Source organism: Gastrolobium bilobum, unplaced genomic scaffold, assembly GCF_033153095.1.
Source record: "Gastrolobium bilobum isolate Gb01-03AN ecotype WA unplaced genomic scaffold, APGP_CSIRO_Gbil_v1 utg776, whole genome shotgun sequence".
In the NCBI taxonomy this organism is placed as follows: Eukaryota; Viridiplantae; Streptophyta; class Magnoliopsida; order Fabales; family Fabaceae; genus Gastrolobium; species Gastrolobium bilobum.
In genome coordinates, this window is record NW_026899202.1 from 675,963 (window position 1) to 690,644 (window position 14,682).

The following is a 14,682-nucleotide window of genomic DNA, read 5'->3' on the forward strand; positions in this document are numbered from 1 at the left end:
AGCAAACTTATATTGAATAAATGGAGCTGTGTAATCTTGTTCAAAAGGAGGCTGATCTTATCGTGTTCAATTTTGATCTAATCACATTTTTACCATGCTCATACAGGGCACTATCACGATCTTGTACTGGACTATAATGTACTGTTTGGATTGTGATATGCATTCAATAGGACCTGAGTCTATTGTCATATGTGTAACTAGAAGTCTGTTGTTACACGTGTAATTAAAAATAAATGGGAAAATCCCAATATCATTTTTAGAAGAAGTTTAAAGTTTTAATTCTGAATTTGCCTTGAATCAGACTAGTCGCGAAACGATGAATAGATGGAATATTTTAAAATAAATAAATAAATGGGGATGGGAAGTTGGTTGGTAGTTAGGAGAGAGCGTATAACTCTCAAAGATCCTAGAATAGGAGAAATTCATAATTGTACTCAGGAGTTCCGTGTATTTCATCTCTGATCTTGTATACCATTGATACAGATCTTGAGATGTTGAAGTTTTGTTAATAAACATCCTTTTCTTCCTGGTCCATATCTATTACATTCTTTGCCAGGCTATTATCTCCAATTTTGTATGCTTTTGCCTTCTAAATATATTGCATATAGTTTTAGTGCCTATTTGCCCGATTTTATTATTAGCTTCATTTCTCCTTGAAAGTAGAAATCTAGTAACGATTTTATAATAAAAAAAAATTATAATAAAAAAGCTTTTTTTATAATAAATAAAAAAGAGAAAAACTACAAACTCACGAGTAATTTTTTTTAAGATATATATCAATTTTTTGGAGTTCTTATTTTATTTTTTAGTTTCACACTTATTCTATTTTCCTTTACCCTAATCATTTACTCCAATAACAAATCATTATATGTCCCCTCATCTAAATCCTAAAAACATCATCAAAATGTTATATAATAAAAAAAATAATTTTTAACTTTTTTTTTTAATTTTAACTTAAAGTTACTTTTGGCTTAAAAAACATTGACTAAAAATAACTTTTGTTTGGCTTAAAAAAAAAAATGGGTACAACGTATTCGCTTTAAAAAAAATGCGATTTCTGTCCGCTTGCTTATTCGCTTGTCCATACCAAACATTTTCCTCTAAAATGTTATTTTCACAGAACTAATGGAGCTATAGTTGATTTTCCCTTCTCTTTTTTTTTTAGTAATAAATGATGAAATTTTGAAAGAGAGTGTAGGGATTGTTCTAGAATTCGCAATTTAGATGTGCAACAGTTCATAATAGATTAAATCACTCGGTTCCAAAGCAAGGCATTGTTGCAGAAACCATTTCAAATTTTCCATTTTCAATATTTAAGCTGGGATCAACATTGATCTCAAACTTCAGAGGACCGTTCTTTCCTTGTTTCAGCAACATTTTCAGAAAAATTAACCAAACATGATAAAAGTTGAACTTTTTAACAGGAAGATATTTTTCCTCCAATTGCAAGCTCTTACCCACCTCTGATGTACTGGCACTCGAAAGTCCTTCCCCAGAAAGTCTCAGGTTATTAGCAAGTCTTACATCTTCATCATTATCCTTGCATTTATTTCTTGGACCCGGATTTCGGTTAAGCATTTGCTCTCTATAACTCGAATAGACTCTTTCAGCCTTGATGTTCCCAAACAAGATTTCTGCGGCCCTGTTCTTAACGAGAACTGGCATGTAATCTGATTCGTCCCACACATATAGCTACCAAAAATTGCATCAAAAGGCAATGTTAAGCACGTCCAAGATTATATAATTTAATTCACATGTTAAAAATCAGATGCGTAACAAGACTAATTTTTCCTATTATAATCTAGTATCTTAATTATGAAACAAATAGGACCAATTCACATATACTTCAAAATCTAGGATATTATTTACAAAAAAAATAAATAAAAAAATCTAGGATATTTAAAAGATGCATCGCAGTTTATTAATTTGGCTATGGATGGATTATTTGTTTCATTTATCCAAACGATTGCCTAAAGGTATATGGAATAATGGATTCCTCATTGACTCATCTTTCCAGTTTCATGTGACTATAATTAGATTCAGCTCAAAAATAAATCCCCAAACTCAAATAAAAGATCGGATAAGATCATGGTGAGGAGAAACAAAACAAGCAAGGCGTGTGAATATATACTTACCATGAAAGGCCTATATATCGAGCACACTGCATGAAGGCGGCTTGTACTTTTTGAACAAATCAGTGGAATCACATTTTGCTCAAATCTGAAAGAAGGGAAGAATTATCACTGATCATAATGGAAGTCATAACAACAAGGCTTTAGTTATCATCTAAACTCATACTCAGAATCTAAGGGTAAACCACACAGCTGGCAGCCAGTGCATAAGAGATCTTTCAATAAGTTATTATCCTCAGTTTTATAAAGTCTCCTGCTAAGGAAAATCTTCTCTTTCTCAGCATGGCCAAGAGTCCTGGTGGTAAGTAGTGGAATAATTTCACCAATAGATGCACAGACTGTAACCTTGCAGGATGTTGCTAGCTGAGAGACTTCCAGAAGGGAAAAGCAGTCTCTAGGCTTTCTTTCTTCAAGCACTGTCCAGTTTCTAGGCACATACTCTATTTGCTGCGTATATCACATTCAGCAGATTCATCAGTATATGCACACCAGTACAGCATGGGAGGAAGCATATTGATCACAGTAGTATTTCTAAGTGAAAGAAGTCAACTTATCAATGAAAACCATTTTTGTTATGAATTTAAACCTAAAATATGAACTAAACAAGGTCTAATAATCACAATATCCACAATCGTTTACGCATAATGTTTACAGGACTAAGGAATTACAATAAAACCGGATAGGTGTATAATATTAATGACATCCTAGTATCCTACCATGGTTATGGAAATTGTTTGTTTCACAATTCGGATCATGCCATCCGATACAACTCAGTGCATAATGGAGCTTGACAGAATCACATCCTGAATTGCATGATGTCACACTGGAAATAGTGATTTAGTAACTGGACGAGATTCAAGTGCTGCACCTTTTTGCAGGTACTGTGCATGTTACAAAGTTGGGTTGGAGATTGGAGGAGACCCCATGTGATGCAACCCAAATCAAAAAACCCTAAAATCTAGCTTGAAAAAAAGAATCCCACACAGAAAAAGACATCCTTCTGTTTAGTGATTGAATTTGAATCTCAACCAGAAAATAACATGGTTCTTTTAGTGAATTTGAGTTTGACTAGAGAACAAAACTTATTTTATTATATTAAGATCTACTTCAAGACAACTCTCAAATCCCACTGCCTTTCTTCCTACTTCTTAAACTTCTCAAAGAGAGCCTCTAATTGAACTTTGCCACTAAGAAAGTAAAAGTCTCTCCTTTTTTTTGTTTTTTTCTCTTATTTCCATTGTAATATACCAATTGACAGGGTATGCAGCCATGGATCCAAAAAATTGAAGACACTAGTTGGGTCTAGGTTATCAAATCCTGAGTCACCAAGCTAATTTTCCAATGGTATTGAATCTAAGATTTAGAAACATAATGAATTTTTTAAAAAAGTATCATATAAATAATGCATTATGTATACTGTGCTCAATGTATGAATAAAAAATAGAATCATAAGGTCATAATACACAGTAACAAGTCTAAATCTAGTTATTCCACCTATTCATTAATAATCAAGACTAATGTTATCACTATCAACATCAGTTGTGTCATCATCTTGCAGAATCAATCCTTCATCCTCATCCTCTTCAATCTCGCTATGATAATCTCCAATATCTTGTTCATCAATTCGAATGCATTTTCCTTTACCATTCTTGCTGACAATGCCTTTCACTTTATCATTCTTATTGCCATTATCTTGTATGATAATACCTTTTCCTTTATCATTTTTGTCGGTATTAAGATAAGATAAATGTCTAAAAGAAAAAAATAAAAAAGCATTTACAAATTATGATAAAAAAATATATCAATTTTCAAGTGCGATGTACCTCTCTTTCTATTTAGATTTCTTTTATCAGTCAGACCCCATCCATTAAGCAAGACTTATCTTTCTCCATAATACATTCATCATCAAATGCTATATATCTGATAAGCAAATAGAATCATATGTGTCTCCTTTACCTCCCTTTGTTTTTGCTTAATTTCAAGTTAAAGTATTTAATAAATACAAGAGCATTTAACATTTGTTGCTCTAAGCAGTTACTTCACTTACGAGGAATATGATCGAACACACTCCAATTCCTCTCGCACCTTGTGGCACTACAAGTGAGGTTTATGACACAAATAACTTATGATTGTAGCTCTTTTCACTAATCAACTAAACTATTCAACCAAAATGCTAGTAAAAAGAAATTATACAATACATAGTTAATTACTTAATCTATAAATATCTTTTAAAATAAATGAATAAAATACGTGCTCACATATTTAAATGATCAATTACCAAGTTACTTCTTCTCTCTGATTATGACTGCTATGCTATCCATCAGCCTTGATAAATTTCTCAATTTAAGAATCAATTTTAACCCTTATCTCAATATCATGACACATCTACTCTAATGTCATGTGTAAATCATTTTAACCTTAATATCTAGGTTAAAGTTGAAATCATAATAGAACATGTAGAATTATTATAAATTTATAATAAGTTAAGAGTTAATAATGAATCAAATAGAAGGAAATTATATTACATAAAAATATAATTACTTTTAAAAAACACTTAATTTGGATTACAAAAATATGTCGCTGCATGAAAAAGCTTATGGAATTATAAATCTCAATGCTTGTCAATGATTTCTCATACCTTCTTATATCTTCTTTGTGCATGATTAAATTTTTTTGCTACTTATTCATTGGCATTATCCACGGGCCTCGTAAATGTATCACATTGCAAACATTGAATCACCATCCAAAAGCCAGAGAACTTTCACAAGTGGAGACACACAATTCATGGAGTGCTTTATTAATTTTTCAAAATATTGAATCAATTGGAAGAAAATATTCTATACCCCTATCCTTCATCCTAGAGGAATAGGCACTTGCAGCCCATTTTTCTAATATAAACATAGATCAAAGCGTAATCTTTTGTTCCGAAATAGACTTTGTTGTCATATAAGATGCAACAAACCTTGTTATTGATGGAATAGCTCACTCTCTACCTTTGGAATAACTCCTATGCAAATTCAACACTCAAGAATGCTTATAAATGAAAGATGAAATTCTCTTTGCTTATCCAATGCTAATATAAAATACCGTAATGTTGCCAATGTCTTTAAGAATAAAATCAAGACAGTGGGACCTATTAATATGTTGAAATCTATTAGAGAATAAGGTAGAGACAAGAAAACACCAACTTATCATGAAGTGAGTCTCTCATACTTGAAGAAAGAAGTTGATCTTGTCCAAGCTAATTTGGATAAATATAAGCTTGAATGCATGAGAATTGGTTGTACACAGATGTCAAATGGATGGACCGTTGGAAAATATAGATCCCTTACTAATTTTCTTGTTAATAGTTCTAAAAGGACTGTTTTATAAAATCTGTAGATACTAGTAGTTTCATTAAATATGCTGAAGAAATGTTCAAACTTCAAATTACTAGGTGAGATGGAGAAGGAAATTTGGGAAGAAAATGTTGTTCTAGTGGCGAATTGTGCTTCAGCCCTTTTATTGGCTAGAAACAAGTTGATGGATAAAAGAAAGCAACTCTTTTGGTCAATTTGTGCAGCCCATTGTCTTGATTAGTTGATTTGATTCGTGAAGACTTTGATACATTACAGTATTCCATAATACCATAATATGGAATTACAAACCTGATTGGTAAATTTGTATAGAAGCTATTCCAAAAGATAGAGAGTTAGTTAGACCAACAATATCAAGGGTCTGTTACATCTTATTTGACAATGAATATTATTTCATAACAAAAGATGGCACTCCAATTTATGTTTGCATTAAAAATGGCTACGAATGCCTTTACCTCTAAGATGAAATTTAAAGTTGTAGAAGACATTTTTTATATTGATTCAAGGTTTTGGAAATCAATAAAGTACTGCATGAATTGTGAGTCTCGTGAAAATTCTCATACACGTGGATGATGGAGCAAAGGAACAAATAGCAAAGAATTTTAATCATATGGAAAGCAAATATAAGAAGGTATTGGAACTTTAACATGGATACTAAGGTCAAAATTGGTTTGTGCATGACATTGGAGAAGATGTGACCTAATATTGAGACATAGGTCAAAATTGATTCCCAAATTAAAAATTTTGACAATGTTGAGTGACTCTTTGGAAATACTTTAGCAGTCACAACTAGAGAAAAAGATGCATCTTGTAATTGGTCATTTGAATATCTTATTATGTATTTTATTCATTTGTTCCAAAAAATATTTATAGATTAAATATTAACTAAAAATTCATTTATAATTTCATTTTGCTAGCTTTATGGTGGAATACTTTAGAAGATGAGTGCTAAGAGCTACAATCATTGGTTATTCTTATCCTAAGCCTCTCACTTATAGTACTACAAGGCACAAGAAAAATTGGAGTGCATTTGATCAAATTCACTTTAAGAGAAGAAACCGCTTAGGGCAACAAAGGTTAAATGCTTACGTATTTGTTAAATACAACTTTCCACCTCAAATTATGCAAAAGCAAAGGGAGGCAAAAGGAGAGATATAAGATCCTATTGGCTTATCAGATTTAGCATCTAACGAATAATATATTACTGAGTAAGAGGAGCCTTGCCTAATGGATGGAGACTCTTGAATGGATGTCAAGAGTGCTTCAAGACTGATGAAGGAGATCAAAGCAAAAAGAGAGAGGTATATTGCTCTTACATTGTAGATTGAAATCTTAAACCTGCTTTTGAAATTCTTAAATCTTTATTTTCTTTGTCATTCATCTTATCTGATATATTTACATATGTATTATCTATATTTCTTAGATGATCAAAATGTTAATACCAACAGCAACAAGAATGATAAAGGAAAAGACATCATATAAAATAATGCAAAACAGAAGAAGAAGAAGAAGATAGAGGATAAGGCATCACTAACAAGAATGATTAAGAAAAAGGCATTCAAATTGATGAATAACATATTAGGGACAATAATGAGACCAAAGAAGAAGAGGATAAAGTGATGGTTATGCTAGTTGACGACACAATTGATAATGATAGTTATAACATTAGTCTTGATGATTGATGAGTAACTGTAAGAGGATAAATAGTTTTAGACTTGGTTACTTACATATACTATGTTTTTTATTTATTAGCCTATATCTATATTGATCATGAGACTTAATTATGATCTTATAGCTTGTGATTTTGTTTTTTATTCATATACCTTGAGCATTATATACATAATACATATATAAGATATATTTCAAACTATTTTTCATTATGTTTCTAAATCTTATAATCAATATCATTTATGATTCACGATTATATTTTCGCAATTCAAGATTTGAATTGTGATTTGATAACTTTATGTTCACTTTCTACACGCATACATTCCACTCAAAGAAGAAGAAGTAGGGATTTGTTAGCTTTTAACATCTAACTTGCTTCAAGACAATTGAGCAGAACAAAGTGCATTTGACATTTCAAACAACAACAAATGTACACAATCACATAGCACATTCCTCAAATTTAGGACATGAAATGATGAGCATACAAGTACACAGATTTGGAACTTGTACTTATTTTTAATCTTTTAATATGCCTATGCTATCATAACTTAATCTTCTTGCAGCTATGTCCTAACTTCATTCTCTAAACTGTATAATAATGTGTGATAAATGCAATAAATGACGCTCTCAATGTAACAGTTTAACCACAGCCATAGGATGTAGCCTGCTAATGTCATTTTTTTGGTCTTACGATGTATCCTCGCACCCTTTGAGTTTAAGATTACTCCTCTCTCAACTGAAGCTGCTCTTCCCGACAAGTGCTTTCTTGTAGGCTCGTTAATAGAAGGATCCAAGAAACCCCTCAAACTTGCTTACCACAAGAGCCACTTATGTAATGTGCTAATAAAAGCATCATTTCTTCCCAATTTTTTAGGAAATCAAATGATATAAGGAAAATCATGCAAATGCATTCGCTGAACAATAGGCATGACTAGAAAAGAATAAGAAGATGTACTATAGGCATTATGAAAACAAGATAATGTGACAGAAGAAAAGAATATGGATGCAATCATATTATGACTCGATGGAACAGCCACTAGTTGAATGAAAAGAAATGCTGTCCAAAAACTTTGACAACTTAGAGAACATCAATAAAGCAAGCATCCAGAATCAACACACAATAAGTATGAACTTAGAAATTATATAGTACAGGCAACAATTACAGGGCAAAGAGAATACTTGATTGGACTTCAACTTGATGTTGCATATGGTGGACCGAGACTGCTGCACCCACTTTATGACCCTACTAAGCTTGTCCTTTGTTGTTGTCCCAACACGGCAACCAGTTATCAACTCTTCAACAACTGCACAGAAGGAAATTGCAAAAGTTGAACTTTTTAAGCATAATGAGACTAATTATATTCACATTCAATTATTATTGTTGCACATCACATTCACATCTCTCACATAAGCATCAATCATTGATGTACATGTAAGTATGAGTGGGTGTAGCATTAATCATTGATATTTTGTATAGGAGGAGCAGCAAAATAATGATGATTATTGCACAGTTCAATGAAACAACAAACCCTTTGAGATAAGTGATTCGTAAGGGTGAACCAAGCAAAGCAGAGAAGACCACTGAACGGTTCTGGCCTCAACGACATCACCATATTTTGCAATCTTGAAATCTGCCACGTTTCATAACAGAATTAAAGTCATCAAATCGATAGCAATGAGTTTCAAAACGGATAATAAAATAGGTTTCAGACAATACTCTCTAACAAAACGACATCTCCAGCTTCTACCATGGACCCCATGTGCTTCTGCCAAAGAGACACTACGAAATACGGCGTCGTATCATCGCCGACCTGAATGTCGGTTCGGATTAGGTCTCTTCCGAGTTTCGACGATTTGCACTGCGAATCAGAAATGGACGTAAATGGAAGAATCAATAAATGGAGAGTGTTGAGTAGAAGAGGAATAAGAAACCTGAACGGGGAAGGAACGATGAACGAAGACGACAAGTTGAACGAAATCGCCGATGTGAGAAGAGGCTGCGCGGAGGTCTATGAGAGGACCGTACCATCCAAATGCTGAGCCCATCTTCTCCTTCTTCCCGCTCTATGCTTAAAAAAGTTTTACATGACATCTACTTTTAACTTTCTACCAGTACTTCAATATTTCAGTATAGGGAAAAGTGTGATCATTTTAGAAGGGATACAAAGTTCTATGATTTTAAAGGAGAGAAATAGATAAATTACGAGAGACTAGACACACAAAAAAAAAAAAAATTTAAAAGTCTCGATCCCACTTTTTTCTTCAAATATTATTTATTTAGGGATTAATATTTGTTATAGGAGATAATTTGATCTGTTACGTACATATAAAATTGTATAATTGTATCTCCTACAAACTCACAAATAAAAGTGTGTATAATTTATGTGCAAACACATAAGAAGAAGAGAAAAAAAAAAATGTAACTCGTATATTTCTATGGGAGATAAAATTTATCTTGAAAAATAGGATTCCTATTATTTATTAACTTAAATAAAGACAATCAATTTGTTAATCTTTTAAAAGAAAGTTGCATCAATATCTCAATTTCAATTCAAATATGAATTTGATTGAAGCTCTGTCTTTCGTAAAATATGTATAATATGAGAAGAGAAAAAAGCAAAGCTCATGTTTATAAAATATGTCTTGAGTAAGGGTAGTTGTATAGTACATTTTCAACTAAATGAAATATGTTCCAAACACACACACATATCATGTTTCCTTACGAATGCTTACAATTATCTAAGTCTCATATTGTTGGATACTTTTTTCAAACCTATTGCTAATTCTAAGTAATAGGATTTTTATTCATTCCTTAACCCCCAAGGAAGAGCATGAAATGGATCTAGGCATAAAAAGGACAAAATTCTTAATAACTCACTTCTTAGTATTTGTTCCCATTAATTCTATCGAGAAACGGAAGCAAATTTTAGAAAAACCTTATAAGGCGTTTGGTAGAAGAGATATTTTTTTTTACTAGGTAAATGTAATTACCAGTAATATGGTAGGAAAGTTTAAAAAAAGTTGTTTGGTTGGCCAAAGTTTTACCAGAAAAATTGGTTAAAATTTTCTAAATCTTTATTTGATTGAAGGTAAAATAATGATGGGGAAGTGGTTTGAAATGACAAAATTAACCCTTACACTTACATTTTTGAATTTGAAGAACGTTTATGAAAACATAATTGTGTCTGTGCGTCAACATTTGTTGTCCGAACCCCTTCACATCTGCACATACTTGTCTCTTCCTCTCTGCATCTCCTTTCTCCAGTTGGCAAGCATCACATCTGCACATACCTCATCACTGGTTGTCAACTTAGATAATTTTCAGAGATGCGTGAAAAAAAAAATTGCCCAAAAATATATGATGGATATTGGTGACAAAAAGTAAAACTCCAAAGCCATTAAATCCAGCGAACATCAAACGTTTATTGAGAAAATATGTTTTTTTTTTTATATTGAGCTTGTGAATGGTTTCATTGAACTTAATCAGATATGGAGTCGAATTGGAAACCATGTGGACTTTTGCTTCTAGTTCCAGATTCCCAGACTCCCATTTCAGATGAAAGACAAAGATGAAGAGAGAATGATTGGTCGTTGATAATCAATACGATGTAAATAAGGAATCATGACCAATTATCTACCATTTGAAAGTAGAGATGAGTGTCCATGGGGTTTGAATCAGGGTATTTTGGTCTCCACAGGTTGTCCTTCTTGCTATTTACCCACGAAATTACAAATACCACCATCGAAGTTGTCATTTGGAACAGTGATTTATTTCCCTTTTTACACGCATGCTTCAAACGCAAGGGAAATCTGTTAGATGGGGAAATATTTCAAAAATCTTCACCAAACATGGACGTCCAAGTTTACCAAAACCAGATGCATGGGGTAATAAAAAATAACCTCAACCAAATGCCCCCATAGGGTGTCTAGGAATTACTTGCCACAAATATGTCATGATAAAGAAGAAGGGGAGTCAAGCATACTTGGATAGGGAAATTCACTGTGTGTGTTAAAATATTATTAAGGGGCGTTTGGTAGAGTAAATTTTTTTTTTATTCGGGAATCTCGATTTTCAGAAATATGATGAAAATATTCAATTTACGATAATATCCGAAAATTAAAAATTTAGAAAAATTCAATTTCCCAGGAATCCTACAAAAACCTTTGTACCAAACGCCCCCTAAAAGTCAGTATAAATTATTTATGCTAATAGTACATTCTAATTAAATTTTATAATCAATGTCAATTTATTTTTAAAAAAACTAATGATGTCATTTTTTTTATTAAATTTTGCCCAAAACAGAGGGAAAAAACAAATAATTCAATCTCTGGAGACAAACCAATTCGGCTATGATCATTTTAGGTATATTTGAGTAAACAATTCTTTAAAAAAAAAACAACCTAATCTAATGACTATTTTAAAAAAAGTACTTAACCATCATTTTAGTCTTCTGAAGATACACTTAAAATCAATTTAATTTTTTAACCATTTATTACATTAAAGTAGTCCTCCAAAATTTAATTTGACATCTAAATAATCCTTCTCTCAAGTTTCCCGATATTAATTACGATTATTTTAATAGTCACTTTAAATCTTAAAAGAACTAAGTTGACATCACAAATATTTAAAAGACCAAACGAGTCTCATGTAAACGTTAGATAACCAAAATATTAATGTAGTCAAAAAGAAAATCGTCAATATTAACTCTAATCATGTGTCCTATGTATTAAAAATTTATAATAAAATAAATTTTGTATTTATATTTTAATTAAACGAGACTCAAAAGTAATCACTTCATAAAACAGGAAATACAAAAAAAAATTATATTCAATTTAAAATCCTTTTATATAACAAATAATCAAAGTCAAAATTACATTAAAAATATCTCGTATGTTTACACTCTTGTTTTAGCAAAATTTTGTCCCTTTTGCACGAGAGAATGGCTGCCCCTGGAAAGGCCATCGGAGCAGGAAGGAAGTGTCCACAAGTCTCTCACTTATTATTTGCTGATTTTAATCCGTGTTTTAAAATCTCACTCTATCTCCTGAGTTGACCCGAGTCAATACTGACTCTTCCTCTCTGATGGTTGAGTTCACAAGTTGGACCTTATATGCACTACACTTCCGACCCCCAAAATCCGGCCGAGTTTCAGTGACTCCCGGGTCAGAGGGGTCAAAGAGGGTCATTGCATGTGTCTTTTTTTAAAAAAATTTTCCATGAAACAACGTCATTTTATTAAAAAAAAATGCTTGCAAACCTAAATTTAATCATTCTCTTCTCTCCGAGCGACTTAGACTTGTGGTATCTTGATAATTTGGTATCATTAGAATATGAGTTTTGTACTTTGATATCTTGATACTTTAATTAGGTTGTGTAATATTGACTTGTGATTGTAATTGGTAAATTATAATGATTGGTGATTTGCTTTTTAATATTTTCATATAAGATCTATATATTTATGGGAAAAGTGTGCGTCCCTTTAAAAGGACACACAATTATATCCTTTTAGAGAGATAAAGGAACAAGTTATGGGAGAGAAAAAGTGGAGGGAAAATTTTGTAATTTAAAATTTTAAAAAATACACTACATTTATTTAAAAGGACCATTCTTTTAAATGACAAATATTAAACCCTATATTTATACTTTTTTAATATATAAAACTGGATCAGCATAATGACCTCATCATCCCCGGTTGAACCCGTGATCCCGTAATCCCGTGACCTCGACCGAGTTGATGGGACTGATTTAATGCTCTTTGCGGAAGGGACAGTCGAACAGGCAATTACAGTGATGGATTGTTTGGAAACATTTGCAGCAATGTCAGGGCAAAAGGTCAGTAACAGTAAAACCTTGATTTACTTTCCCCTAATGTTGATAATTAATGATATTGCAGAAAAAATATATAAACGCTGTCAGTTGAAGAGGACAAAGAACATAGGTAGGTACCTGGGATTCCTCAGTATGGGAGCAACAAGAAGGAGCATTACATGGACAATAGACAAGGTTAGAAAGAAGCTACACGGATGGAAAAGTCAATGTCTCTCATTTGCGGGCAGAGTCACTTTAGCTCGCTTGGTCTTGCGTGGTCTCCAGCTCGCTTGGAGTTTGGGGATTCGCAAATTGATAATAATAGAGAGGGACTGCAAGAATGCCCTTGAACTAATTCGTGAATGGATGCAAAAGAAATGGGATATTATTTGCCAGTTCTTGAATGGCCAAGGGAACATATGTGCTCATGGAGTAGCTTCAAAGGCTATCAACGATAGCATTGCTTATCAGTAGGAGTGAAAGTAGGTCGGATTAAGCGGAGCTTTGCTCCGAAAAGTCTAAATCTATGCTAAAAAATCTGTCATATCTCTGTTTATAAAAAAACAAATAGCTTGACTTGATTTGATCCGTTAGTCTGTTAATTTTTAACTTCCAAGCAGAATCGAACCATGAATCAACTTTACAAAATACTCAAATTCTGTTGCTAAAACAAAAATCACAATTTCAATGTCTAAACAAAACCATGAATCACAACAAAACTCATCACAATATACATTTAAGTCACTTTCAAAAGTAAAATGCTCAAACTAAATAACATATATTTCATCAGATTCAACAAACAATCTATACTATGTCAATTAAAGTGACTACATAAATACAACAAACATATCATGATACTTGTAGTAGTCAAAAATTTCTCTTCATATTCTCTCCCCTACAAATACAATTCCAAGATTACATAAGTTGACAAACAATTTGTAAATGTAGAAAAATAAAATAAAATAAAGAATAGAAACAAAAAAAAAGATTAAGATACAAAAAATCTTTTAATAGATTCAATTATAGTAGTTAATTAGAATTACATGGATATGAATCAATTGTGATTGATATCAATTAAGATGATCATTTATTATACTTTTATAGCATTCCATTGTATTAATGTGGGTCAATGGAAAGAATAAAAAAAAAATCACTCCCTAATTAAATTTGATTAACAAGTGTGGAGTGAAAGTAATTTTTATACGCAACCAGTGGCAGAGCCAGACCAAAAGTTTAGGTTGTGCCAAAAAAATTTAACATATTAAATTATCAAGATATTTATCGTAATTATACAAATTAATCAAAAAATATTATTATGAATTCTAGCATAGTTATTTAAATTATGTATTAAATAATATTAGATAACATTGAAAATTCAAATGAACAATCGTTAATGATTATGGGTTCGCTTTTTCTGCAGTAATTGTAGATAAGTTATCTGCAGTAAGCTCAATATGACGTCATTTTAGGACGGAAATCATGGTGTTTTTATAATTTTAATTTATTCTAGGATTATTATAGTCTTTATAATTATAATTTTTTAATTTTTCAATCCCAAAACGATGTTATTTTGAGAGTAAATGCAGATAACTTATATGCATTAAGTGCAGAAATATTTTTCTAAATGATTATATATCAAAGCAAACATATAAAAAGACACTAACCTTTTGGGTAAGCATTTCAAACATAAGAATTTCATTTTCCTCCAATAGCATGA

At 31.8% G+C, this 14,682-nt stretch overlaps 1 protein-coding gene across 1 annotated transcript; it reads right to left on the reverse strand.

Annotated features, from left to right (window-relative positions):
- Positions 1-1,251: 1,251 nt before the first annotated feature.
- On the reverse strand, positions 1,252-9,202 carry LOC133288240 (uncharacterized). The gene is made up of 7 exons (XM_061485957.1): positions 9,089-9,202; positions 8,874-9,015; positions 8,686-8,787; positions 8,336-8,460; positions 2,299-2,579; positions 2,136-2,220; positions 1,252-1,692 (listed from the first exon to the last, which is right to left on the reverse strand). Exons 1-7 carry the CDS (start codon positions 9,200-9,202, stop codon positions 1,252-1,254), a joined length of 1,290 nt encoding a protein of 429 aa, XP_061341941.1.
- Positions 9,203-14,682: the final 5,480 nt, after the last annotated feature.